The 24,543-nt window shown below is 41.6% G+C and overlaps 1 protein-coding gene across 3 annotated transcripts; it reads right to left on the bottom strand.

The window, feature by feature from the left end:
* Positions 1–460: 460 nt before the first annotated feature.
* On the bottom strand, positions 461–23,780 carry cep68 (centrosomal protein 68). 3 transcript variants are annotated; one of them, XM_074676029.1, is made up of 8 exons: positions 23,674–23,780; positions 18,382–18,683; positions 13,141–14,187; positions 11,370–11,568; positions 8,414–8,613; positions 7,694–7,816; positions 6,531–6,627; positions 461–6,442 (listed from the first exon to the last, which is right to left on the bottom strand). In XM_074676029.1, the coding sequence occupies exons 2-8, from the start codon at positions 18,649–18,651 to the stop codon at positions 6,270–6,272; spliced, it is 2,109 nt and encodes a 702-aa protein (XP_074532130.1). In that variant the 5' UTR covers positions 18,652–18,683; positions 23,674–23,780; the 3' UTR covers positions 461–6,269. The 3 variants fall into 3 exon arrangements, with proteins under 3 accessions (XP_074532130.1, XP_074532129.1, XP_074532131.1); XM_074676028.1 differs by having other exon boundaries at positions 8,414–8,616; XM_074676030.1 differs by lacking the exon at positions 7,694–7,816 and having other exon boundaries at positions 8,414–8,616.
* Between the last annotated feature and the right edge of the window lie 763 nt (positions 23,781–24,543).

Genomic DNA, 24,543 nt, shown 5'->3' on the forward strand with positions numbered 1-24,543 from the left:
TGACAAGGATAACTGGTAGCTCATGTCAGCACCTGTACACAGGTGAGTGTATCAACATGAGTCACTTGGTTAAGGCCAGTGCATTTTTCCATATGCTGTGTCTGAATTTCTTGTCTAATGTGTTAAAAAATAAATTAATTGGCAATAATAGTGACTGGTGGGTGAACACAATGTATCTCATGCACAATCCTCTCTTTTTTCCCTAACTTTCTGCTCTCTTTTTTTAGTCTCAAATTCTCTAAATCCGTGTTTGTTGGATCTGGGTGATGGCACTGACAAAGCATGCAACATTTAACTCCCACTTTAAATCACTTACATTCACTTTATGTACAATTTAGTGTTCGCACAGCCTTAACTGAGTATTAAAAAAAATACCTTCAACCTTTGTTTTGAATCTTTTAATTATTTTGAAATAGTGTAAATAAAAAAGATCAACAATTATCTCTAACATTTCCAGGGTTTGTGAGTAGTGTGTTTTTGAAGGTGTAACCTCAGATGCTTATGTTTTCCAAACAAATTATCAACCAGACCAACTTGAAATTGCTGTGAAACAGGAAACGGCAAGATCTGAAGTTTCTCCAGCCATACACAACACACTGGGACTTCCAGTTCTGTGGTCTCAGTGTGTGTGTTTGTGGTCACAGCCCTGGGTACCACTTTGGATTGTAAACCAGCTCTGCCTCTCTCTGGGAGGTTTATCCACAGATCTCCAGTTGCCTCAAGGGGATGGACTTAAACACCCAGAGACCTGCACTATAAACCTCTGCTGATAACTCAAACGGTCAGAGTAGAAAGGGTTTCCTCTGACACCGGAGAGGATGCTCTCTTGGGAGAAAAAAAAAACAATTGTGGCTTTTTCTTTAGTTTTTCTCCTATGTGGTTATTCACATTGAAGTCCTCCTCATTCTTCCTGTCTGTGTTTAATTTATAAAGGTAGACCTGGCGTGATCCTCCTCCCTAAACACTGTCCATCTTTCCCCCTCAGGTCATATTACAGATGGCCCTTTCAGTATCTTAGAACACTACCATTTATAACACTTTTGAAAATTATTTGCTCCTTTACTTCACACAAAAAAAGGATAAATAACTGATCTATCTTCCCTCATGCTGCTCTGAAAACTCAATAATACCAGAGTTCCCTCTATACATGCACATCAAACAGAAGACAAGGTTTAAAACGTGTTTTATTCTGTGACGAACATTTGAGTGAAAAGTTAGAGCTTTCTTCAATAAGTTCACATAAGGTGTCAAAAAGGCATAAATCTCAGTGTCTGAAGCTGAACGTATGGTACAGAATCTGAGGGGATCAACTGACACATTGAATATCGATATTTGAGAAAATGTTGTTAAGGCTCAGAGGTGGAACATCTCTCCTCTCTGGTGAAGCATTCTAAGCCACTGGACACAAAAAAGAAGGGTTAAAAAGTGTAGACATGCTGCATGTAGTCACAGTACACCAGTTTTCAGGATCATACAGGGTGGGCCAGAAAGATTTACCCATTGTATCTCTATATTTTGTTTGCTTAGCTTTTGTCCTAGAAACTTAAAATTTTGGATAGTTTCTCTTTAAAGGCATAACTTTTGATGTACCTGAGTTCATTTGTTTACTCCTAATGATTGCCGAGTATGGCATCGAAGGGTAAGCGCGACCAGATTGTGGCCTTGAAGGAGGCTGGACTGACAACAATTCAAATCATGAAAAAGGTGAATGTTTGTGGTAAGACTGTCTACAATGTCATGAAATGATACAAGGAGACTGGCAATACCACCAGCAAGCCAATCCCTGGAAGAAAACATTCAGTCCAAACCAAAAGGGTTGTTGAGGTGGTGAGGAAGAGAATCCAAAGGAATCCTCACAGGAGCATGAGGGCAACAGCAAAGGAAGTGAACATCTCAAGAACTTCACTGAGAAGAATCGTCAAACAGGATCTCTGACTGAAAGCACTAAAAATGCAACACAGACAACTGATTTCAGCCACTTCTAAGAAAAAAAGGCTTGATAGGGGGAAAATGATGCTGCAGGAAATTCAGAGTGCCACAGACAAAGTACTGGTGTGGGCTGCTGTTGCATTAGATGGCTCAAAGTCTCCTTTCGTCTTCATTCAGGAGGGTGTGAAAGTGAACAGCCAGGTGTACCTTCATATGCTTGAAGAAAAAGTGTTGCCTTGTTGTACCAACGGGTTTGGAAACCAGTATGTCTTCACACAAGATGGAGCACCAGCTCACACATCCAATGTCACACAGGCCTGGTGAAGGCAGCACTTTCTTGACTTCTGGGACAAGAACATTTGGCGTCCGTCAAGTCCGGACATCAATCCAATGGACTTTGCGATCTGGTCTATCCTGGAGAGGGAGGTCTCAAGAGTATCTCACAGCAGTGTCACCGCTTTGAAGACAGCTCTGATGAAGTCATGGTCAAAACTTGATGCAGAGACAGTGTGGCGCTCATGCCAGGCAGTGCCAGGTCGTCTCCAGGCTATGATAAAGGCAAAGGGTGGCCACATTGAGATGTAAATCTTATTGGTAACAGAAAATAAAGTATACCGATCGATTAATCGGTCGGGCCGATTATGCCCGTCACCGATTAATCAACATCGGCCAAAATGTAGCCAATTATAAAAATTTTTGCTCCATGGAGATTCTGTCACTCCTGCTCCTGTGTGTCTGAGTGTTGGGCTGCACACTGCCCGAGTGCCTGCCCCCTCCGTCCACCATTATGTAATGTAAGACTATAGAATGACGTTTTAAGATTGTGTTAGTGACAGTGTTAGTTGCTTTTCTGTGAGATAAACAGAGATTAATGGTACTGTTAATTCACACGTTCACCATTATCTAATGTAAGACTATAACACATCGTTTTAAATTTGTGTAAGTTGCTCATGGTGTGTTTACATTTTTATTTTTTTTTAATACTAACTGTGTTTAAAGTTTGACTTATTTATTTAAGGTGCTTACAGTTTGACTTGTTTATCTATTATTGTGTTTACACCTTGTTCTTATTTATCATTGATTTACACTAATTAAAGTTCCTTGTTCTAATTTAATAGTGTTCTTTCTCTGTCTTGAATCATATGGGTATTATAATGATTTGTGATTATATACAGTCTATATCCTGTGTATATCAATGAATTTATTATATATATCAGCCGATATATCTGATATCGGTCGATATATATAGGATATCAGCCGATATATTGGATATCGGCTTTTTTTTGCCCCCAGTATCGGTATTGGCATCGGTCCCAAAAATTCCATATTGATCGGGCTCTAACAGAAACTGTGTTCAATGTTTATGTTTGTTTGCAAGAATTTTTGGATAGTGCGGAAAAAAACAATGGGTAAATTTCTCTGGCCCACCCTGTAAATATCCATCTTCATTCAGCTGCCAGCTTGATCTGAGATCAGAGAGACATAATTAACTTAATATGCTTCTGTATGAAATGCATGAAGGCGGCACACAAACTGTGACTGTTCAAGTTTGCAAACACTGAGATTAACATGTGTCTCAAAAATAAATCATAAACCACTCCACTATCTCTTCACTGTGCTTAATTATGATAAATTATGATAAACTCTCATTGTGCCACTTCTCTTGCATGTGCATGGGTTCTGTATCACTCTCTTCCATTGTTTCAACACTGTTTCTTGCTGATGATGTGTAATTGTCTGGTGTTTTGCGCACACAGCACTGTGATGGTTGATACCAGTTATAGACCTTTGCTACATTACTCTTCCTGTTAAACTCTCAGCTCATACACAGTTCCTTGTAAACTGATCTGTGGCAGATAAAGATACATGTTGGTCTGTGGATTAGGATTTCATTACAGGTTTAGTTGGCACACGCTTTACAAATCACTTACATACTTGTGATGGGAAGAAGTTTCAAAATACAATGATGTGACTGAAAACACTGCAGACTAGTGCTCAATTTGAGAAGGATAACATTAAAAACATTAAGTGTTTAGTTTGTGACTCTAAAAAAGAAGCTTGTTAAATATTAACACCAGGTCCCATTGTGAAATCTATGAAACACTACTGTGCATATCCAGTATTTTCTGTTACTTTTATGAATCTGTGTGCTCACTGCTTGTTTTCACATCTTTGTCAAATCCCCTCAGATATTTTTAACAGAGAGACTTTTCTGTCAATAAATATGCTTGTTAGAGCCCAATATGTAGCAATGACCCAAATTTGTAATAACTGACCCAAATATAATAGAAAAAAATGTAACAAAGTCTGAAATGCAGTAAGTTATTGATAATGTAATAACAGTGCTGAGCCGAAAATGTTTTTTTTTTTTTGTTTTTGTTTTTTTCGTACAACCAAAAACGCAATAACTATCATAACAATGCAAAAAGTTATTACCTTTTGGGTCAGTTATTATATTTTGGTGATTACATTCTTTTTTTATTACATTTTGGGCTCAGCACTGTTATTACATTATCAACCACCTATAACATTTCAGGCTTTGTTACATTTTTTTATTTCATTTTTGGTGGTTGGTTGTTTCATTTCAGGCTCTAACAGGGCTGTTCTGTCTGCACTATGAAGGCATCCTTAAAATCGATCAGACCATACACTATATAAAAAAACACAAACCACAAACCAGCCCCCTCAAAGTGAAGCCAAAACTGTTCAAAGCTCCTCCTTGTGGAAGAGGCTGACATTTTTCCAGGAATCCCACAGGACACAGGATTCCCGCGGGATCGGAGTCATCTTTACTATTAATCACAGGATTGGGACAGTACAGGATAAAAAAGTTAACTGGAGCAGACGGGAGCAGGAACCAATCAGGAAGATAACATGGAATATGTGACATGCTCCACCATTTTGTATTTCATTTCCAATAAGCCTACACTTTAACGCCAGTGAAAAGAACTACACTTCCCTGAAGGCAACAGTAATCTAAAAAAGAACGGGGAGGAAATCAAATCAAATTCACTGTATTGCCTGAAAATTAAAATAAGGGAAAAATGGGAGCAGGATGGGAGTGGGAGTCATTTTACCAGGAGTGGGACGGGACAGGAATTCTTTTGTACTCTGGCCCGGGAGTGGGATATGACTGGAGTGAAAATCCACTTCTGTGTCACCCTCTACCTTGCGGCTGGCTGAAGAATGGGTCTCAAAGCCCACTTAAGCTCTCAAAACAGATGGAGCAGGACTAGAAAATTGAAATACAGGTCAAATTTTTCACAAACATGCTAACTTTAATAAAGTACACTGCAAAAAATGAATCTCATCAAGTGTTTTAGTATTATTTTTTAATAAAAATGGTCTTATTATACTTCATATAAGCCACATTTACCTGACAAGTCCATAAAAATGTTATGTTTCAAGTTATTCAAAGACAAAATTGAGGTCGGAATTTCTTTTAACAAGTAGAGAAAATCTGCCAATGGGATAAGAAAAATCATCTTGTCACATTTCTCTTATCCTTATGACAGATTTGTTTTCAAATTGCTACAAGCAATTCAGACCTCATTTTTGTCTTTAACTAGCTTATAATAGGACATTTTTCTGGAATAGTTAGGTGAGTGTGGCTCTTATCAAGTCTAAAAGAAACTGTTTACTGAAAATAAGACAAAAACACTGGATAAAATTTCATTTTTTTGCAGCTCTTATTAAGCTGATTAATTACTATTTAAAACTACCAGAGGCTCTTTTGGTCATCTGAGGTCAAAAGAGAGACCAATGAGGCTCAGTGCAGCACTGTGTGCTCTGAATCATCAGAGTCGAGGAGGAACACGCTCTAACATCAGAGTCAGGACACAGCCACACTGGACATCCAAACTGTGCCGTACTCAGGCACAGGTATCTGCTTTAAACTCACACGTGAATCTGTTTTGCTGTGGACTGGACTAACCTGAGGTATGTGTGATGTTTTATTGGTAAGTCAGATGTGTGTTTTTATTGACTGAGGAGGCAGGATGTCAGTAGATATGTCAGTGCCTATTGAGACAGTATTTTGGCTTCACTTCTTACACAGGGGGATGGAGGTGTGTCGCCCATGTGTATTTACAATGAATGGTTAAGTGAAACCTTGATGTCTATAAAGCTACAGAGATAAGCTCAGTATAGACACTGTCCCTGATTTTTTGCTTTCCATTGGAACAAAAATAAACTCTGACACGTGTGTGGCTGATGTGTTTCTTTGTGCAAACATAATACCTCTGTATTAAAAACACTTGATTATTAAAAGACATGGAAGAAACTAAGAAATAAATAAGTGAAATCATGAACATACACAAACACATCCCGCTGTGTGTTTTCTAAGTGAACCCCTGAACTCCTCCAGAGCCCTGGTCCTTCTCTCTGCTCTGGTGGACTGGACCAGACTGGGTCAGGCTGTCCATGGCAGACAGGATGGAGGAGAAGAATTGCTCAGTGTGATTCTCCAGAGCTCCAGACTGCCTCTCGATCAACAGCAGGGTGTCTCTCAAAACTGGAGAAGAGGAGGGAATAGACTCAGCACACAATGAGGAGATGGATGCTGAAGTTCTCATTTTTTTATGTTCAAGTCGCCGACTTACACGGAGATGTGGCGTTGATGCAGCTGAGGAGAAGATGTCCTGTTTGCAGAACACAGGAGACCAGGGGCTGATGGCTGCTCACGTCTCTCTGAAAGCCCTGACAAGAAGACCATCACGAGGATTGTTAGCGTAACACAGAGAGCATTTTTAATGTTGTGTTGATTCTCGTGACCTGCAGATACCCCCAAACCCCCCTCCACACCCACTCCTCTCCTGCTGCTGGAGAGAAATCTCTCCAGCAGCAGGGAGGAGAATGCCAAAGTTGAAGAGCCATCACTGCTCTGTTTTTGGCTGTAAACAGCCACATAGTTCCATGCACAAGCTTCCCATCTCAGAAGACTAGTGACTACAGTTCATTTATCAAGGAAATGTGCCAGCTACACTCAGTGAAACTGTGCATGTGTGTGCTAGTCACTTCACGGCTGACTGCTTTTCCAACTTTGGACAGTACAACAGAGGGCTGGAGAATAGACTGGTCCTGAATCCAGGTGCATTACCAACCATCCACCAACAAACCTCAGAACCTGGAAATGTGAGTATTTTAAATGCTGTGTGCTGTGGAGCAGATGTAAGAGCTTTTCCTCAGTGTCCCCCCTGTCACTGTTTTAGCTTCAGGATGCTAACTTTAGCTGCAGTTAGCCTGTTGTTTTAGTCTGTAATGTTACAGTAAACAGACTTGGCTGTTTTCCAAACATTGTGCACTCAGCGCTCGGTAGTCATGGTTTCGCGGCGCCGCTCTCAGTGACGCTGAAGAGCAGGGCGGTATCAGTGGTGGCTCATTTACATATGAAGGTCACGCCCACTAAATCAGAGCGTTCTGAACAGAGCGGCTATGAGAGCCTGGAGACAATGCTGCTGTGCTTGATTTATTGGCTTTTTAGACCAAAACATGTTACTACCATTTCATGAAGACATCAATGATCCATATTAAACTGAAGAAAAGGAGCAGAATATGGGACCTTTAAGCACCAACCTTCAAATCAATGCAGTTTCCACTGGTATGTGATAAACCACAGAGCTGTGTTTTGTCCACACTGTGAATATTAGCTTAGAGTGAAACTGATGACACTTAGGAGATGAATAAGTTTTATCTCGTGACACTCAAAAGCACTCCAAATACCAAGTGTAGTAAAAACAAATCCACTGACAGGTTTAGCTCTCACCTGGTACTCAGCCAAAGAGGTTTTCACACTGTCTATGTCCACAGTGGGCGCAGTAAGCAGCTCCATCCTCTCAGACACTGCATACAGCCGCTGGATGAGCTGCTCCAGGTGTGAACAGAAGACCTGGAACACACACACAGCATTCATGCCCGCGTTAATGATGGCAACTGAAGCCCCTTTCACCCACAAACTCCTGACACTTTCAGGAACTGACCATTCATGCGCACCACACAGAGGGAGCCTTTCTCTGCTGGACGAGCTCTCACAACACAATGCACCGTGTTTGGGTTGAAGAGAGGGGAGAGCAGCCGGGCAGCACAGGGAAGCAGTGCTTAGAGGGAGGGACTGTTTCTGTGTTTAAGTCATTACTCCATCCCTGCAAAATGATGACAGCTGCAGAAAACACTCAGCTCAACGTGAGCTGCTTCATCACTCAGTGAACTCACTTGTCATGAGGTTTCCTGACTGTTCCATGCTGTCTTACTTAATCGTCTCAGCCTAACCCCTAGCAGAAACTGTTCAACAGGACCGGAGAGAACCAGTCCTGTCATGACAAGTCGGGTCTTTGTGCATGTGTGAAAGGCAGTAAAAATATTCAAAGATACCTTAAAATCTTTGAGTTTCAAATACAGACAAAATAATCTACCAAGAAGCTGGTGTGTTCAGGTCCTTCTTTAGGAAAATTGCACTTTGAACCTGCAGGTCAGACTGTGTCTCTACCTTGATGTGCTGCATCAAAGAGTCCCTCTGGCCCTGGTCCTCCTGGTTGCTCCTTTGGCTGTCTGACAGGGCGAGGCCTGAAAGCTGCTCCACCAAAGCTTCCACCTCCCTGAGGCTGGACCGACTCAGCCCCCCTCCAACAGGCTCCCCTGAGGCTCCTGTGCTTCTCTTCACTGCTTCAGGGACACTGAAATCTCCAGCTGCTGAAAAAGACAAGAAATGAATTTGTTTTTGGCCGATTTTCTGTAATTAAGCATTTTTTTAGTTCTTACGGCAAAAAAGTGTTATTCTAAAATTACTCTTTTATATCTTAAAGATAAAGTTCTTATGGATGAAGAATTTTGACAGTAAATGTTTGAGTGTACATACAATATGGTGAAATTCAGAGAAACAGAACTCGGATATTTTGGTTGGGAATCACAACACATGTGACTTCCCCTTTACTCAAACTTTAAAGAGCCCTCACAAGAAGTCTGGCTATATCAAATTCAGAGGACGGAAACAACAAAAAACTGCACAATGCAACACAAAATACTGAAAAACAACTCAACACTAGGTTCCAATGAGACAGAAAACACCCCCAGGCACCTTACTGCTGCTCCCCACTCCTGATGGACTCATCTGTTCATCCAAAAAAAGGTAATTGGGGCTTCATTGAGCGTGGGTGGACAGGGGTTGTCTTGTCTGAGCTGGTTTGGTTTATTGGCGGTGTGTCATGTGGCCGAATGATGCAACATCATGTAATAAAGACTGTTCAGCATCACATAAAGAATAAATGTGTGGACTGTTAGCAAAGCGTATGGCTATCATGAACAATGTCTGACAGTCAGGCTTTAAACAAATTAAACCATGCAACATGTAAACCACACGTATCCAGTACCTTCTTCTGTTGACACAAACCCCATACATATCCATTAAATACATTAAAGGTAGAGTTTGCAGGATTTTCCTAAAAATGTCAACTATTACAGGAATAATCCTGCTCAATCGTCACTTCAGGGCCTCTATACATGTGTGTAAGTGTCTGTGTCTGCCTCAAACCCCTTCCTCTGCCTGTATGTTGATGTTTTGGTTGTTTCGGGACATTTCTGGACGGAGAGAAGACGTGGTTACATCAGCCAATCACAGAGTGCCCAGCGACTTTGTGTGCTGATGGTCGTGAGTGGAAGTAGCTATCAGAGCAGCTATGATCGTGGACGTAGCACAGAGGAAGAAAAACAACCAAAGTGAAATGAAATGCCAAACGCCAAAAGCTGCCAAGAGCTTTATACAAAACGAGGGTGAAGCTTGGCTCAACTTTACCTCTCTTTCGGGAACTTGGAGAGCAGCACGGTGTGAAGACTGACATAAGTTAGCTTTCTGCTAACCAGGTATGTGTCAAATACCTGTGACTAGCTTTTAAGCTAACATCCCAAGTCAGGTGCAGAGCTCTCAAGTCTCTTCAATGTAGAAACACAATGCTACAGGTGGTTTCTGGGCCACTGAGTGTGTTCAGCTAGCTTGAGTCGGAGGCAGTGGGTGCCTCCGACTGGCACTGATCCAAGGAGGAGCCCAGTTTGAATGTTGTGTTTGCAAGCAAGTAATGAAAACTCCTGCAGACCCCAGACTCAGTGAGGTCATCACATAGGGATCTCCTAACTGGCTTATGACACAATGCAGGGGTGAACTCTTTACACCAAGGTCTGCCCATAGATCTGCCCCCAGATAGTTGGCCAATCAGAGAGGAAGGGGTATGTGGAGCTGGGAGCCTTAAGCCATGTCCACACAAAACCACAGTTTTATGTCACTATAAGGATGTTCGATACCACTTTTTATGCAGACCGATACCAGTACGAGTACTCCTACTTGAGTAGTCACCGATACCGAGTACCGATACTACTAACACTTTTGATACATAAAATTTCAATTAACAGCGACAGATAATTTTGATCAAAGACAGCACAGTCACTCTGACATTAAGTCCAAATAAAACAAAAACAACTCTGAGTTTAGAATTTTTTTGATAAATATGAAAAAATATATATATTAAAAGTGCACAATGAAACTAACTGTCAGAGTTCAAGTATTTTTTTAAAGTAAACTAAAGTGCAAAATAAATAAGTTTAACTGAACTCTTCCTGATTCATTCATATTGTCTGAAAAGGACCTGGCGCACATTTGCAGTGGTGTTAAACCAGAGCAATTAGCAGCAACTAGTGGCGAGGAAGACTTGCTCAGCATAAGATTTTTTTGCCTAGAGTATCTGTTGCTAGTATCTGCATCCTTCTCGAGTACGATACCTTGAAAAAAGGCTGGTATAGGTATCGGGCCACTCCTATGTCACTAAAAATGATGTTTTCTGAAAACTTTGGTCAAAATGAAGATTTGGGAAAATTCCGGTGTCATGGTTTTGTGTTTGCACCAGGAAACAGAGTTTTTGGTTCTCAAATGGCACAGCCGAATGAAAGGGGCTTATTCTGATTGGCTGGCATGGGTTTCACATCTGAAAAACACTGCCAAACCGGGTTTGGCATGCTTCGAGCTGTACTCATCCTCAGATTGCCTGGTATATGAGAAAGATAGTGTTTTTTCAAAACAAAAAAGGGGAGGAGTATTCTTTAGGAAATACCCAGCTACTTGTGTGCATATTGTTTTTTTTTCAGCTGTGAACAGTGGTGGACTGGGACTCAAAAACAGCCCAGGAATTTGACTCGGCTCGGCCCACAACAACAGGACACCTCGGCAGACCGGCTGCGCCCCCCCGTCAAGATGACCTGTCCGCCCCTGACGTTATTCATTAAGAAAAAAACGCTCCGACCACTGGCCAGTTAGGGTCTGGACCGGCCGTTCGGGAAAAGTCCCTAATTTCCTGATGGCCAGCCCGCCCCTGGCTGTAAATCCTGTAAAACTACTACAGAGAGTAAGTAAGAAGCTTAAAAAAAGCGCAGTATCGCGTCTTTAATGATACATAGTCTACCTGTCAGAGCAGCACTCCTCTCCTCTGTCTCTTCCTGTCCTTCATCTGCGTCCTCATCCTTGTCCTTCAGCTCCTCCTTGTCTTCAGTACCTCTATCCTCAGGCAGGGCGATGGAGGACAGGATGGAGGTGGCGCCTGGATCCAGAGACTCCCAGCTGGCTGTGACAGGCCGGCTCAGCCGAGCTGTCACCTCCCTCACCTGGACAGGGGGACGGAAAACTTCACTCTACGCTGAGCCACAAGCTTTAAAAAGATAAATCATCTGTCCTTTCATCCACCCCAACACCTTTCTGTTAACGTGCAGATGAAGAGGACCATTGATAGAGAGCTGATGACTCAGCTTTTCTTTGCCATTCATGTTCATAGTATGAACACAGAACATTCTCCTGTTGTTATGATGAGCCTCCCCTCACACACACTCAGCTGCTAATGCATTTGAAAATCAAAAGAGCCGTTAAAATACCGCTCAGTTGGTGGGAGGAGCAAAAGGGTGAGCTGAACTGAAAACTGAACTAAACTGAATTATAAGAGTTGTCACTTGCAGTTGTCTTGTAGGGTCAGCAGAAACATTTCATCAAACACAAGACTCCTGCATTCTGAGCAAAGAAGTTTTTAAGGAAGGCAATTTTTTTTTTTACAAAACACAAAAAATATTTCATGGAATGTTCAAAATATTTTGTAAAACACAGGGCAGCACTCCAGCACTACGCAAATGTTGACTTTATTTTTTGCAAAATGCTTTTGAATTTTTTATTTTTGTTTACTCTTTTTCTGCACTCTTTGAAGTAAGGAAATGTTTTGTGAAATTTTCCTTTTATTCAAAGTTTTTACTGTTTATGACATGCTTTGACATACTTTAAGAAGATTTTTACATTTAACTTAAAGTGTTTTGGAGAGTTTTTATCCATCCATCTAAATTTGTCACTTTTTCCTTTAGAGTTCATCGGTGAGAGGATGTTTGGGAAGCGATACAAGCATCACATGAACACTCTTTAAAATGCAGCATCAAAAATGTGATGTCGGAAAGACTAAAGGCTCAATGTCTTTGTTTCTTCAGGTTGATTTTAGACAACATCAAAACCAAAGCAATATAAGCACAGTAGAGATAGACCGATATGGATTTTTCCGGGCCGATATTGTTGCCGATTATTTTTAGTAAAGGAGGCCGATAACCGATATTTGAAGTTGATATTAATTTACAGTCAAAGTGAAAATATTGGTGTCAAAACTTCTCTCCAACTCCAACACTTAACTTCATTCAAATACCTTAAAGCATGAGTTTATTAAACAGCTCCCAGGCTCAGCAGCATGTTTTATGAAGTTAAATGAAAACTTCAAAAAATAAAAAGCTAAAGTTTTCTACAGTAAATAAAGTTTTCCAAAATTTCAATGTAACTGCAATAACTGTAATAACTGAACTGCTAATTGGCTGTTTCCCGAGCCATGGCTCTGCTTGTAACCAATCAGTTGGTACTGTGGGTGGGACAGTGCTGGGGACTGAAAAGTGACTGCAGACAGTGGAGCAGCTGCATCAGAGCAGCAACAATGCAGTTTTAAATTTGTTTCTCATCAGCCGTCAGATTAAAAAAAGGCTGATGCTGATATGCCTCAAAATGACAAATATCGGCCCTGATAATTGGCCGGGCCGATAATCGGTCTATTCCTAAAGCATTTTTTTTTTAAGAGGGACAATGACAAGTAATAAGTTGTTTAAGGAATCTAAGCCTCAATGCTTCCAAAGATGAAGTTCAGGAGTCTCTATGATACTGACCTGTTCGGAAAGGTGCTGCAGCTCCTCCAGCTGATCTGGGAGAGGCCAGAACTCTTCATCCAGGTCCCTACAGGCACACCTGGAGCGTGGGAGAACACTGGTGGAGCGTCTAAAAGCCGTAGAGGTGGAGGAGGAGATGGCATGATGCTGATGATGATGTCCTCTCTTCTTGTAAACATTATTTCCACCTGTGTTGGTTCCACAGTCCAGACTATCCAAAGACAAACCCACAGGGTCTGTTCGGGGGTGATGGGTCCCTGAGAGAAGACCATCTGAGGATCTGGATCCCTGTAGATCAGGTGACCTTAGGTCCTCGCCATGAGTACCTGTTCTTCTTGTCAGCCCTGTGCCCAACCCTGACAGGTTGGAGGGGCTGCACAGATGGTCCAGCTCGATCCCTGAGTCCTGCAGGTTTGGGTCTGTCCGGAGGAGAGAGTCCCCCTGAAGCTCAGAGGTATCCCATTCACTGTACTGTCCTGGTCTTAGTGGATATGTGTAGTCCAGCAGGGTCTGGTACTCCCTGTTTGGGTCCCAGCCTGCAGAGTGTCTGTCTGGAGAGGGGGGCAGAGACTTGGGGATGGCACAGGCCCAGTAGTTGGCCTGATGAGGGGACATTGTTCGTCCTTTTGAACGTCCTCTAGAGGAGCAGGCTTTGGTTTCACCACCAGGTCCCCCTTCCCTCCGCTCCAGCCTGAGCTGGGTCTGGTCTGCTCTGGATTTCCCTGAGAGGGGGGTGTAGGTAGGATGCAGAACAGTGGAGGTCAGCTGTGGTCTCAGCGGGGGGTTCAGTCTTTGGACCTCGAGGATGGATCTGGTGAAGCTTCGGTGAGCAGATCTGCTGCTAGAGAAGGTCGATCGGAAACTAGGCTCCTCATGGTACAGCCTGGACCTGAGCTCGGAGACACGGCAGGGTGAGTCTGAGTCTCCTCTGGAGGAAAGAGACGGTCTGAGGCTCTCTGGAGAGGAGTCTTCTCTTTCTCTGGTCAGGTAGTTTCTGTTGTTGTGTTTCTGGTTTTCCTCTGGGCTGCTCACACTGAACTGTTTCTCCTGGGAGGGAGAAAACAATCAGACTTAGAATAAAACACAGGAAACTGTTATAAATAAAGCACGTTGACATTTAGACATGCACTGTACATCTCTGTCCATTCCAGTCCTGCTACAGCTCAATTAAAATACTTAAGTTACAAATAAAGTTTGAAGATTTTTTTTGTTATGTGTGCATGTATTCATTTTAATTAATAAATTGTATAAAGATGCCAGAATAAAACTATTTTTCATTTCAATTGAAGGCACTGAAGGGCCTGATGTTGATCCAGGCTCTTGATGTACAGACTGAATGACAGGGATATGAAAATTTATCAGTACACTTTTAATCGAGGGTTGACTTTTATTTTGAAAACACTTACATTGGTTGCACCTTTCATACTTCTTGGTTACACTCCCTCTTTTAAACATCTGTGCAAAGATGTCTGTTTACCCATCCCCTGAAAAAACTGTGTTTCATGTCACAACACTAAGAACTCTGGGTAATTCCAACTCTCCCCTTCAAATCACACATCAAGAACATCACCAAAACATTCTTTTACCTCCACAACATTGCACTTCTTGGTCGTACCCTCTCCCCCTCCGCTGCTGAACTGAAACACTCATTTATGTATTCATAACCTCCAGACTGGACTTTAACAACCCTGTTCTTTATGCACCCTGCGCCCCCTTCATCAACCTGCAAAAAACAAGTCCAAAACTCAGCCGCCTGATTACTCACCTGCTCCTAACACATCACACCCATCCTTCAGTTACTCCACTGGCTCCCTGTCCAGTCCAGTATCAAATCAGCTTCAAGCTCCTGCTCATCATCTCGCTCCCCCATACCTTACAGACCTCCTCTAACGTCACTACCCACCTGCCACTTCAGATCATCTGACGCCAACCTCATGAGCCCCATCACCATAAACTCTCATTTCTGTTTTATTCTCTGTATTATGTTCATGTTTTTATTTTATGTCTTGTGTAAAACCTCAGTCTGCAGGTATTACCAATAATGGAAAGTGTCTATAGAGGGATTATCAGTCTATGTCATTATAAAGATGTGCATGCATCTTGACCACAGAAGCAGTATTTAGCTCCATTCATTCAGACATGTTAGCATTTTTTAAACACTAAATTCACCTGTTATCAGCATAAAATGTACAGTTGTTCTGAGATCAGTTTTTAGAAACCATACTATACAACAGAGGCAACGTCTATAAAGTTTGGACTGTCACAGGGCAACCGGTGTTTTGGAGTTGATAGCGACCATGCTAACTAGTGACTCTCAGCCCACAGTATCAGTGAGTAACCATAGACTGTATAGAGAGTGGACAGCGTGGCTCTGCCATTTATCATTGCACAGTTTTGAAGCCAAAATCCCCCCGTCACAGGCGCAGTAGAGACTGTGAGGGATTCTGGGAGAATCTGAGTGGAGCTGGGTGATAAAAATAATATATTTTTTTTCTTTCCAGAGTCTAATCACTTCTTGACTCTACCTCCTGACATATTTTACAATCCCCGGAAAAAATACACTAGAATGGCAGCTGTCAATCAGTGTTAAACGTTACATAAAGCCTCTTTTTTAACCTCTTATAACTAATGAAAACGAAACTCTTCGGAAAAAAGAAGACTTGAATACAAGACAGCCAAGGTGTATTCATTTCTTGAAGTTTGACCACAGCCCATCTGGAATGACTGGGGAGATAGATTTTTCAACCTACACTGTAGTTAACCAGCAGGGGGAGCAGTTTTTGTGGAGACCTCACTTTGAGCCGAGTAAGCGGATGTCCATTTTTTTTTACAGTCGATGTGAGTAACGGTCGAGAGTCACTTCTTAACGGGGTCACACTTACACTGAAACACCAGCAATGTCTGGGGGTCAGTAATTAACTCTGGATGTAGTTTTCTGGTTCTTTTATTATGAGCCGGGTCTCAGACTCAGCAGTCTGTGTGCTGTTTTATGGTTTGGGAGGGTTTCTGATTTATTGACACATGTTTACATCCTGGTCTGTCACAGTCTGGTAAGTGTCCACAGATAACACAGTCATGAGCACCGAGTGACAGTTGTGTGTTTAAATTCCTCTCTGGGTACACACCGGATTTCCCCGCTAAAAAAGTCTGTCTACCTAATATCTGTCCACTTGCTGATCTCTTCTGTCCACTCACTGCTGTTTCACAAACCTGGGAGCTGTTTACCATCCGACACACCGATAATATTTAGTTAAAAAATGTGTTTTTTGGTGGTTAACTCCCTCACGTCAGTTGACAAACCATTATACTCTGCAGAGCTTCTGCACTCAAGTTGCGTGCGCATCCGGCGTTGTTGATAAAGAAATAACCCCTCTATAGGGTTTAAAGAGTCTGCACATGATCCATCACACACTTCATGACTTGACATTAGTGCAGCTTTCGCAGCTTTAAAAGTCAGTGAACGTGTGTGAGCTTGGACACTAACATTAGTCATTTCTGTTGTTAGTGAAAAAATCTGTTGGGTTGTATCATATGTCTGTGTCATCTCCTCAAACTGGAGAGGAGGATAATATCGGTAATCATCCCATTTCTGCACACTCTAACTTTAAGTTGGTCGACTTTCATTTTGATAATTCATTCTTTTGCTCATAAATACAAAAAGTAGAACTCTGAATATCACCTTGGGACTGAGATAGTGTTCTGTTTTTAAAGAAATGTTGAAATAAACACTTGAATGAAATGAGAACATGTAGTGACAGTAACCATTCTAATCTGTCTCATGAAAAATGTTGGAGTGTATTAAAGTGGAGCTGCAGTCACTTCTTTTGCTGTGCCTCCTTTTCGCGGAGCGATCCAATGTTCCTGTTTGAAGTCTAAATTTATATCCATGACTGGCACTTCTGAAAATAATCAAATAAATCAGCCTGCTTGTTGTTCATGTCCAGAAACACTGCTTCCCGGCTCCACTGAGGTATCTGTTACATCTGAAGTCCTTTCAGCTTTGAATGAGCATTTACAACTTCCCTCTGCTTCTCTTTGTGATCCTGTGTGACCTCTGTGTGTCTTCAGCAGTGTTAAAACTGGGTCATGGATCAGACTTCCCTCAGAAACCATCATAAGAGGACATTTAAGAACATCTTATGCTGATGTACAGTGGGGGGAAAAAAGTATTGAACGCGTCAACTTTTTTCTCATCACATTTATTTCCAAAGCTTCCAAAATGAAATTTCTCCCAGACATTGGTATTAACTCAAATACTCCACACGTGAAAAGAAATCACAACGTTCAAATCCATAAATAATGATTATGTGGAATTAAGTACGATAACACAGGAAAAAAGTATTGAACAAACCATGGAAAGGCTGTATACTTTGGAAAGGAAATGCACCATACCACCTGAAATCTGTCAGTAATTATTACTTAAACTTCCAATTAGTGCAAACCAACATCAGCTGGGCTAGAGCAAATTGATCTTCCTATAAAAAAGGTTGTTTTTTTCCACCAAGCAGTTAAATACCACACACCTCATGATGGGTAAAGGCAAAGAGCTCTCTGAAGACATTCACAACCTGATTGTTGCTCAGCATCAGAAAGGAACTGGTTACAGACTTATATCAAAGCACCTGAATATTCCAGTCAGCACCGTTGGGGCCATTATTCAAAGTGGAAGAAGCACCACCTTATCATCAACAGGCCACACACAGGAGCTCCTTGCAAGATTTCTGACCAGGGAGTCAGAAAGATAGTCAGAAGAGTACTCAACAAGCCAAGGATCACCCTGAAAGTGCTCCAGAAAGACTTGGAGGCAGCAGGTACAATTGTTACAGAGAAAACAATAGGCAATGCATTCCACTGCCATGGCCTCTATGGACGCTCAGCCCGCAAGACTCCATTCCTCCAGAAAAGGCATGTTGAAGCTCATTTAAAGTTTGCTAAACAGCATCTTGACAAGCCTGTAGAATACTGGGAGAATGTTGTCTGGTCAGATGAGACCAAAATTGAACTTTTCAGCTGTCATTCTACATACCATGTTTGGAGGAGAAACGTTGTGAATTCTTTTCATGTGTGGATTATTTGAGTTAATACCAATGTCTGGTAGAAATTTTGTTTGAATTGCATCTTTAGAAATAAATGTGATGAGAAAAAAAATGATGCGTTCAATACTTATTTCCCCCACTGTATGTGACAGAGGCATCAAGCCCTTCCCTCTAACACACTGTCTCTGAAGTCTGCCCCTCTTACCTCCTCTCTGCGCTGCTGGGGATGAGTCTTCTTTAAGATGGACGAGTGCTGCTCTGCAGTGAACAGCGGCTTCCTCGCCACATACTGTCTGTCTGTCAGATACCTGGAGGTCGGGGCCATAGTCACACTTCTGATTGACCTTCCTCTGTCCCCCTCTTCCTCGGTTTTGCTCCCTTCATGTTCATTTGTCGTCGAGCTTAAGCATCGTCTGCTGTGTTCAAACTCTGGGAGATGCGTCCTCCACTGCTGGCTGCATCCCTCTGCTGCCATTGGAGAGGGGAAATGTTTGAGGGCCTTGTCAACTGAAAAGACAAAACAATAAAAAACAGTAGGTTATATATTAGGTTATATATTTCAAGGTTTTTTTAAAGAAGTAAAATTGTCAACATTAACACAGGTTCAAAAAAAGGTCCAAAATTTGAACCTCATTTTTAGTTGCGTGCCATACTGTTGTGATGGAAAATGACACCACAGCACTTTTGAATGGCAGATTTCAATAAAAGAAAAATAGGATAATAATCCAAATACCTCAAGCGACCAGTCTAAAGCCATCTGCACTTTGTGTCAAACAGTATTTATGATAATGATAATACCAAGGGTATACTCTGAGTTTGAGCGAAGCATACAGGTGCAGCTTATCAGCTCGATGTCTGCTGGAAACAGCATCACAGAGGCTGCCAGGGGGAATATTGACCAAAAATCATGCTTTTGTTTACCCTGCTTCATGTCTTTCCAAACTCTAGGTAAAAACTCAGGAAAACAGCTGTGAACTAGAAAAGCACTCAAAGAGCGCAGGACTCCACCAAGCATATTGTGATTGTCACCAACACTTTAGTCCTACTGTAATGTTATACTCCCTTTCAGCAGACTGTCTGCTACAATTTGGTGTTAGTTGCAGGTTTGTATGAAAATTTTGTTTCCTGACAGTGTTGTAAATTATGATGACCCGGTATAGGGATGGGTACCGAATTAGGTACTTTCATAGGTACCGACCGAATTCAGTCTAAAGTACCGGGTACCGATTCACGTAAAACCAAAAGGTACCATGTTTGGGTACCTAAATGCATCTGTATGACTGTGAGGGAATGGAAAAGTAGGCCATTTTCCATGCTGGACATGAACACGGCATTGCAAGGTTATATATTGAAGAATAAATATGTTAAATTGAAAAAATGTAATGTTTTACTATTAAACAAATTAATATTTTTTACCACATAAACACAAATAAGTACCAAAAAGTGGTACCGTTGAGTACCGGTACCAATTGCAAGGTACCGGGCATCGGTACAGTATCGTTTCAAATGTGAAAGGTACCCATCCTAACCCAGTACATATTTCATATTCTGGATCTTAGTATCTAGAATATTGACAGGATCTGGATCGTACTTTTACATCTGTCAGAAATTATGGTGACCTTGTCTTGTATTGTTTTGCAAAGCAATCTGACCATTTATCATGGAGGTGTATACACATATGGTGAAAACAGCCCTATCTCACAATGATAAAGAACGCTTAAAAAAAATCTTGGATCCAGACAGTGATCCGGATCACCTCCAAAATTGAATCACTTCTTCCTTATCCCATTTTGAACATCTCTTGAAAATTCATCTAGATCCATTTATTAGTTTTTGAGTTATGTTGTTCACAGACAAACAAACTAACTCTCCCAAAAACATCACCTGAATGATGCTATCCTTGTAAACATGCTCCTGATAAACATATCTAAGTAGCACACTCTTCCAGTTGCTTAGTGAGAGCCATGACTCTGCCTTTTGTTGTGGGATCACTAAGCTGCAGCCCTGATGGGCACCAGGCAGTGAAATGATATGCTAGCTCCTCACCTGACCAATCTCATTAAGACTGCATGCTCAGACTCGCTCGTGCTCACTGGACCAACCAGGAAGGGCTGCAAAGTGGACACAGCAGCAGTGTAGTCACAACTTAGGACAAAAAAGCGACAACGAGCTGTGATCATCAGAGGGAGGATTTTTGAAATAATAATGTTTGAGTTTCAGAACTGGATCAGTTTGATTTACTCACTTTGAATGATATTTGATTGAAATTTTCTTCACCCAAATGAGGCAGCATTTTTCAGTTTTTAATCTTATCCTGACCCTAACACTGGCTCACTGTGCATTACTCATTAGTTTGGGGGATGCTAACATTAGGGATAGGCCGATTATCGGGGCCGGTATTTGGCATTTTGGGGCATACCAGCATCGGCCTTTTGGATCGGCATGTTGAAGCTGGTTTAAAGTTTGCTAAACAGCATCTTGAAAAGCCTGTAGAATACTGGGAGAATGTTGTGGGGTCAGATGAGACCAAAGTTTAACTTTTGGGCTGTCATACTACATACCATGTTTGGAGGAGAAATGGCACTGCACACCACCCAAAAAACAGTACACCAACAGTGAAGTTTGATCGATCTTCATGCAGATGATGTGGTTATGTTGGCTTCTCTAAGCTGGGACCTCCAGCAGGTGTATTGGGTCTTCAGATGAGTGGATGTATTATATTTCCCAAGGAACTCATCAGGAACTCATCAGAAGAACTAGAAAACGTTGCTGGTGACCCCAAACTCTGATGGGCAGATGCACATTAATGGATGGATGATGGAACATTTAAACTTTATGATTACTAACCTGTGGTACTTACACGCAACACTCTGTGTGTACATAAAGAAACAGCTTAAGCACAGTCATGGTTGAAGAGGGGTGATTGTTCTTTCCCATACACACCGTTCTAAAAAACAGCATGATATCATGACGAGATCTTGCTGAAATGGCTAGGTCATCACATGGGGCCAGTTGTTCAAAGGTAATCCAATATGATTTTTGCTATCGGATTGGATTAAATCCTGAAAATGGATCATTCAAAAGGGAAGGGTTTAAAAATTGGATAAGATAATGTAATATAATCCTAGTTTTAATCCGGCCCAGACCTTCAGTTTGTGTTGTTTAGAACTTTTCAGTAGGATTTGGATCACTTTGATCCAAAAAACTGGATTATCCTGGATTCCTTCATCTTTTGTTCAGAATCAGCTCCTATCACAGGTAACTGGCTCCACCTCCTTCTCATTCATCCCTGCAGCGTCTCAGCGCTTTAACACAGTTGGACACTGGGCGTCTTCTGACTTCGGCGGGGAAGCATAGAGTGGGTTGTTCCACTGTGGAAACTGGACGGTCATTGGATAAACGCTGGGCTTTGTCCCGCCCATCAGACGCTCAGCGTCTCTGGGGGTCTGTGAGGCAGTGGGCTGGCCTGGACGCTGGGCTTCTGCATGATGATTGGATGATCTGTCTGAGGCCGAATCCCTTTTTGATTGACAGTGAAATGAGCCAGTCAGCGATCTTGAAGTATAACCCTCCACCAGAGCATCTTCTGAGTTTTACACTCAGTTGTTCTGGATTGATCCGGAGGTTTTATCGATCCCCAGCGAGTTCACTTTTCTTAAAAACAACAAGCGTTGTATTTAAAGATTCTCTCTCTTTTCACCAATAAGCCACTACAGCTACAGCTGTGGAGCTTCTCCCCCTGTCACTCACACTTACAGCCTGTCGTAGTCTCACGTAGCAGCTCCAGCTGCTAACAAGCTGACACAGAGGGTAGAATTTATGTTTAAACCAATAAACAAATTTATGATGTAGGCTGGAAAAAATGAGCTTCCCCTCCTTAACTGACCAGCAGCCGCCACTGTGGCAGAGGAACAAATCAAGATGAGCAAACTGCAGCAAACCAGAAGAAATACATCAGATCCACCTTCTAAAAGCAGAGCTTAAAAATGCAGGACTCTCCTCCACAGATGAAGAACCCTGAACCTTTTTTTAAAAAATAATTTTGCTAACTGTTGGACATTGAGCCTTTTTTTAACATTTCAAACTTTTTCAAAAATATCCACTTTGTTTTTTTAATGCATATTTGTTATTCATTTGTTGTGGTTCAGATGAGGGGTCAAAAAAGAAATTAAAAATGGAAGTGGATGTTTATGTAATTTTTGTTTTGTTTTTTTCAAAATAAAAAAAACTACAGTGACCCCATGTTGGCTCTTCTTCCTGTTTATCGGCTCTTCTACCTGTTGTTCTTTACTGAGCTGGCTGCCCACATTATGATATGCTGTCCCATTTAGAGCACTGGTAATCTGGATCTGTTAATCTTGAAAACTGTGTACCTGGATCAGGGCCACCCAATCCAGTGTTGCTTTGAAAAACGGCATAAAACTGAGACTGAGATCCTTGGATTTCCAAATCAGGATCATTTTGATCCGAATTAAATAATTTGAACAACTGGCCCATGAAGGATCTCCTAACCATGCATTGGAGGGGCAGGCCTCAAACACCAAGGTCTGCCCACATCTCCGCCCCCAACAGGCCTTCTGAGGGCTGGCCAATCAGAGCGAAGGGGGGTTTGTGGAGCCTTAAAGTGACTGATGTTTTGTATTGATGCGGAGTATTATTGCCTTGCATGTCTTGAGGAGACAGCAGCTAGAACATGTTTCAGACAGAGACTAGAGTAACGGTTTTCTAAAGTTAGGAATTTATCAAAGATGTAAAACATTTAAAGCTGCTACAGGGGCAGAAGAGGGACATTTTTAAAGAATTTACCATACCCCCTCTTTAAGTGATGTTACTAGCACAGAGATAATGCAAGTAAATAGCGTGTTCACTTAAACACAGGTTGTAGTATGTCACACACAGGGGGCAGTGGGCTGAGTAGGGCCGTGGAGGAAGCCATGGAAACAAGCACTGACACCAAACACAGTTGACCTATAAGGCATCAGCTGAACTGGCCATGTAAGGCTCCAGGTCCCTCACCCACACGTGTTAAAGCCCGTTTTCTTCACACTGCTGAATCAATGAGTGGGAAAATACAAGAGACCTCGGCTTTTCTCTCTATTCAACCCGGGTTAATGGGTGGGTTAATAAATCTTATATTTACACTAACATGAGCAACATGTCTGAATGTCATTGAAAAAACTCTGAAATTAATCGGTCTTTGCTAATACACTAAATCATAACAAATGCAGAAACCAGATGTTTGCCTCTCCTAAGTGTCTGGGATCTTTTTAACAATTCGGCATCTCTATAGTCCACCAAAAACGACTCACTGTCCACAAACTCCCGAATGGAAAGTACTGGGCACTTTCTTTGCCGCCCACTATTGTGTTTTGTTTTACAGCGGAAGTCATACCAGCTGTCAATCATCGATCATTTCCAAACACAGCCTTAAAAACAAATGCTTTATCCTGCTACTTCAACCCCGAGTCGCTGTTAAACAACAATAAGACATTCTTACCACATCTAGGTGTGTTTCAGCAGCTTCCAGTTGTTGCAGCAGTCTCCACTGTGGCTTTGTTTCAGCAGCAGCCTCCTTCCTCTTTGCTGTGCCGTGGTGCGTTCACGTGCTTCCCCGAAAAGTGGATACTTCGGTCTCGCCCAACGATCTTTCGTAAGTTTTCTGATGAGCAACTTTGCGTAATATAACGACAGGGCCAAAGCGTGTGATTAAAAATGTCCACATCGGGTATCAGTTAATTCAAAATCTAGAATGATGTATTCACTCGAACATATTACAATATTAGACTAATATGTGCTCTGGTTTCGCCGTTGCTGTACGGATGAACTTCGAATTTTACTTTTTTTAACGGTACCTGAAAGCAACTCGACAAAGTTCAGCGGTAGACTGATGTGGCCCTTTACTCCCCCTTGCGGACAGTATGGGTAATGCAACAGCTAAAAAAAAGGCACTATCACTTTCTCGACACCCTTATTTCTTTTAATTAAAAACATGATAAAAGTTGATTTTTTTAAAGTTTAAACTTCTTTTTTGACTTTTATGGTTTTTTTTGTTGTTCTCCCAAGTCTGAGTCAGTAACCAAAGTCATTTTTTTTATTTCAAGAACATAAGCTAACACTGTTCAAGTAACCCGGACTGTTATTTTACCATTAAGTTTTTGAGTGAGCACAAATTCTATTATACAAATTTCCATAACAAATTTTGAACTTTATATTTTGTTACATTAAAAGATGCATTTTTGAAAAACTAAGTGCAGAGGTATGTTTTGATTCCACAAAGTCAGTAAGAAGATCACGACAGCTTTCAGGCAGATAAACAAATACGGTAACCAAGACTTTTATCATAATACAGTTGAACTCAATGCTAACA

This window comes from Halichoeres trimaculatus, unplaced genomic scaffold (genome assembly GCF_033239565.1).
Source record: "Halichoeres trimaculatus isolate MK-OKI-2021-1 unplaced genomic scaffold, fHalTri1.1 fHalTri1_scaffold_8, whole genome shotgun sequence".
Lineage (NCBI taxonomy): Eukaryota > Metazoa > Chordata > Actinopteri > Labriformes > Labridae > Halichoeres > Halichoeres trimaculatus.

Excerpts from the sequence above, each read along its gene's own strand:
- cep68 (XM_074676028.1), bottom strand. The coding sequence starts at position 18,651 with ATGGCAGCAGAGGGATGCAGCCAGCAGTGGAGGACGCATCTCCCAGAG. Across the intron at positions 7,817-8,413 it reads CTTTGATGCAGCACATCAAG|GTCTTCTGTTCACACCTGGA; the intron begins GTAGAGACACAG and ends TGTGTGTTCCAG. Across the intron at positions 6,443-6,530 it reads CATCAACGCCACATCTCCGT|TTTTGAGAGACACCCTGCTG; the intron begins GTAAGTCGGCGA and ends CCTCTTCTCCAG.